At 48.5% G+C, this 4,473-nt stretch overlaps 1 protein-coding gene across 1 annotated transcript; it reads right to left on the bottom strand.

Annotated features, from left to right (window-relative positions):
* Positions 1-405: 405 nt before the first annotated feature.
* Positions 406-4,058, bottom strand: LOC116248554 (exocyst complex component EXO70B1-like). Its single transcript, XM_031621415.2, has 2 exons — positions 1,844-4,058; positions 406-478 (listed from the first exon to the last, which is right to left on the bottom strand). The coding sequence occupies exon 1, from the start codon at positions 3,849-3,851 to the stop codon at positions 1,878-1,880; it is 1,974 nt and encodes a 657-aa protein (XP_031477275.1). The 5' UTR covers positions 3,852-4,058; the 3' UTR covers positions 406-478; positions 1,844-1,877.
* Positions 4,059-4,473: the final 415 nt, after the last annotated feature.

Genomic DNA, 4,473 nt, shown 5'->3' with positions numbered 1-4,473 from the left:
ATTGAACATTACGTAGAACGAAAGGGGCCAATGCAAACTGCCTCAGAAACCCTCTCTCCCTCGAAAAGAAGATGGCAGTCGAGTAAATGCAGCAGTGAGAATCCTGAAGTTACTCTTGTAGCATGAACACGAAAGCATTCAGACACACTACAGTTTACATGTCATCAATACGTAATAAGAATGTTGGCTGAACATGCTTTTTCATGCAGAGTCGTCGTCCTCCAGAATCCAGGTTTGCCTACCCGGCGGCTGGCGCCTAGGCCAGAGTCAGTGACGACGATGACTTTGCCTTCAGAAAGATGAATCCCGTCTCCCTTGCTATCTATGGAATAGGATAGAACAGAGAAGTCAACATAGGAATAGCTCCACCCCATTCGTTGGCCAATCCATCAAAAGAGAAATGATTCGATGCAACCCTACTTTTTCTTTCGATAAAAACCATACTTGCTGACGTTGTGGTTTATCTCCAATCCACCCACTGAAACAAAAATCCAGCAACACTTCACTATAAAGATGTCCTTACATCCATATCTCTGTTTCACTCTGTGCAAGACAACTACTTTAGACAACAAGCTGTCAAGTTCACATTGCCAAACTCCACATCAAAATGCCTGCCTATCAAAAATGAAAAGAGCCTATGCCTGATCTTCCCTGTTTGCTGTGATTCAACCAATGACATGAGTTGGCAAACCTGAGAACTTCTACATACCGCACTAAGAATGCACCCTAGAAGAAGGTGGAAACACAGAAATCAGAGGCTGCACCTCTAAGTGAAGGGTGTGCAAGCAATGGTGAGGCCTGTAACCAACACTGGTAAGGAAGATTCAAAGGGAAGGCAATGGGACCAGAGACCAACGTGCAAAAGTTTATGCACCAAAACCAAGAAGCACAATCTACTGGACCTCTAACACCTAGCAAAAGAGGAAAACTGTTTGCACATATCAACCCACACTGAACGGTCACTCATGACCGAAATGATAGATTTTTATACAAGGAAACGATTCCACATGCACTTTTTACAAGAAGTTGCATCCTTGCCTGGCATTACGAACCTTCCATTATCCCCCCTTAGGCATTGGAATACACGACTGCATACAATCGTGCGCACAGATATGATGCTGTATAACTCCGGCTTTTGGTTATACAGATTCCAAATTCTTTTTCCTTCAGAAACTTTTAGCCGCGAACATAACCATCCTCGATACTCTCACCACTTGTACCATACCTAAAGCTTCTAGTTCTGCTCTTATGCCATCATATTCAGATGGTATTGGCACAAACAGGAAAGCCATGGTACATGTATAAGCACAAGCGTCGAGCAGCAAGTCGAAGTAAAAATGATATTTCACAAAGGCAGCATTCTAGAGTAGGAAAGCTCTTCTAAAATGGACCTTACAATCTCGCCGTGGTCCAATGAAATTCCCGAGAAATTACGATCTCAAGACCTATGAGAAGTTCAGGAAGGAAAAAAAAAGGTAAAAAAAAAAAAAGCTACCCACCAGTATGATGCTTCTTTCAAAAGAAAATTGAGTAATCATCATTATATGATTAAACATACATAAGGCCATAAAAATGGGTTATCCAGTTTAATCAGGCTTCATACAAGTTCACCGAACCCAATAATCCAATATACATGGTTGGAGTCATGAGCATATGTACACTCCTGAAAAAGGGTACAGCAACAAGCATCTTACAGACATATAAACCATAACAATAACTCATAAAAGCTACAGCAACCGGCTATGCATTTGTATATTCATAAAACTGGAGAAATTCGAACAGATTCAATAAGTAAATCACTTGAAATAAGCACAGCAACCTTAGTCTGAGAGCCAGAGCCTACCAGTTAATTACAACAGCTGGTTTTTAATCAATCATCAGCTCTTCCTCCGTTGATGACCCAACGTTAAAGGCACCCCTTCGAATAAATCTAGCAGATAAGCCTCCAAGTCCTCCGGCGTATACTTGATATATTTATCCGCATGCCTCCTTGTACTCTCTAAATGACTCCTGAATCTCCCCATGAACGATCGGTACGCTGGAATAACCTTCTCCGATATGGATATGCGGAGTTCCTCCCTGAGCTGCGCGTGCGGCACATTCCAAGCCGTCTGGTTCCTGTAAATATCTTCAAATCCCAGGTTGAAACTCTTGAACCTTTCCTTCAACGCAACTTTAGAGACACTACCCCCTGAAAGCGAACCCCCGGAACCGCTTCCAATCCCTTCATCTTTTAGACAAGACAAAACCTTATGCCAGGCAGATCGTAAATAGCCAGTCGCGTATTGCCTGACTTGGCCCCTCCGTTTCTTTACCCACCGGTCACCAAGAAGTGCACTTAGCTCAGAGTCCTTCACTCTCTGCACAATGTACTGTATGTTGTTCATTAAGAAAATGTACTGAATTGCTGCGTCCTTGTAAAGCTTCGATTTCTCGACCACGTTGGCCTCAAGCAAGGAGAGCAATGAGAAGAGTCTTCTTGCCATAGGCGAACTACTCCCCAAGTACTTGATCTCCTCGTCCTCTTCCGAGATATTTACGTCCTCGGAGTCCATTAACACATTCAGAGTGTCACTGTAATCGACCAGCAACTTCAAATAATTCATGACGTACCGCACCAGCGGGTGGATTGCGCCTCCCTGGATAGGAGTCCTGGAAGTCTCCCTTCGAACTGCGTTCTCAAATTCTGCGAATGTCCCCTTGGCCGCTTCCCCTAGGCTCACCAGCAAAGTCTTTGCCTCCTCAACCACGTGATCGCCGGAATTACCGGAGAATAGAGACCCTAGATTAGGCAAGACCTGAGCGAGGGCGTCATACATGTCCAGGATCCTGAAGAGCTTCTCGGGCGATCTCCGCACGATAGAGACGGCCTCGCCGAAGTTTAGGAGCTGCAGAACCGCTCCCTTCGCTGCCTCTACGAAGCACATGTCTCCCATCTTACCATCGAGGTCGCCGAAGATCTGGTCGCAGAGCCGGTGCTCGCCGGAGATGATGCCGCCGATGACTACCTTCACGGCCTGGATCCATCGGCGAATCTTTCCGTCCAGAGTGTTCCACTCCATTTTCTGAACGTCGTCAATGCTAAGTTTGTCGACGCCCAAGATGGAGAGGCACTCCTCGAGGACGTCCCGCCGGACGCTGCTGTAGACATGGCAGCACTCTTCTCCATAACCCGATCGGATCATCCGATGGGCGATAACCTTGAGATCGGAGATCGCCTCCTGCTGAATCAGGTCCAAGGCAACAACCCCCTCGTCGTCAACGCACTCGCCCCGATCGGCCGCATCTCCCTCCTCGCTCCCGCCGCCGCACTCGGGTTCGCCGCCTTCACCAGAGCACTCCGAGCCCACATCATCCTCCCGACGGGTCGAGATGCTCCCCTTCAGCCGATCTGCCTCAAGCGGCACGGTGTTCCGAATTAGAACCTGCTGGAACTCGTCCTCAAGGCGGTCCATCGCTATCTGGAGGGCGAACTGCGCCCGCTCGAGGAGCTCGCGCTCGTCGTCGCTGGCAAGAGAGAGCTTCCCCAAGCTCTCCGTCAATCCGGCCACCTCGTCAACGGCGCCCAGGAAATCTTCGGCCTCGTCGGAGAGATCGCCCCAGAGCGAGGAGTGGCGCCCCGCCGAGGAGTTCGAGTCCCAGTGCATGATCTTCGCCTCGGCCACCTCGAGGCGCTCCTCCATCTCTCCGGTGCTGCTGCCCCCTAGGAGCTCCGTCATGGTGGATAGCCGGTTGTCGAAGCTGGAAAGGATCATGATCATGTCCTTCGTCACGTTCTTCGTCGTGCCGAGGCTCTTCACTATCTGCTGCGCCGTGGCGATCACCCTCTCGTCCCCTTCCGCTGCCGCCATCGCCGCTGCTCCTGCTCCTCCTCCTGCTCGGGAGCACCAACCCCTAAAATGCCCCAAATCAGAACCCCCGAATCACCGCAGAAAACCCTAATCCCAACCCTAATTCCTCCTCCCGACGGATAAACCGAATCTTCTACCCTTCCTCCACCCCCTTCTTCTTCCTTTCCTTCACCTCCCCTCTCTCTCTCTCTCTCTTCCCCCCCCACCCCTTGGCTACATCGCCCGCGCCCACAGTGTGGACCGTCTGGTTTCCCCTTTCGCACCGCGTGGGCCCCACTTCCGCCCCTCCTCCCCTCTCTAAATTCACTGTCACGATTTTCGGTGACTTGTCTTTTTTTCTTTCTCTAAAATTCTTCGTTTTTCCCCGAAGCGTCCTTAGAAACAGAAGAAGTTAACAACTGCTTTCTCCATTAAAGTATGTTATAACCGAGCACCCTTCTGTGACCGCATGGTATGTTTCTGACTTTTCTTTTTCGATATTCGTTAATTATAGAGCCTGACTGCAGGATGCATTTTTAATTGATAAAAATTCATATTTATTTTCATTAACATAACTCTTCACCAAAAAAGAGAAAATGACATACAGCACCCTCCTCCCGTTTCCTTTTTTCTCTTTTACATT

This window comes from Nymphaea colorata, chromosome 2 (assembly GCF_008831285.2).
Source record: "Nymphaea colorata isolate Beijing-Zhang1983 chromosome 2, ASM883128v2, whole genome shotgun sequence".
In the NCBI taxonomy this organism is placed as follows: domain Eukaryota; kingdom Viridiplantae; phylum Streptophyta; class Magnoliopsida; order Nymphaeales; family Nymphaeaceae; genus Nymphaea; species Nymphaea colorata.
This window is presented reverse-complemented; position numbering and strand designations above follow the sequence as displayed.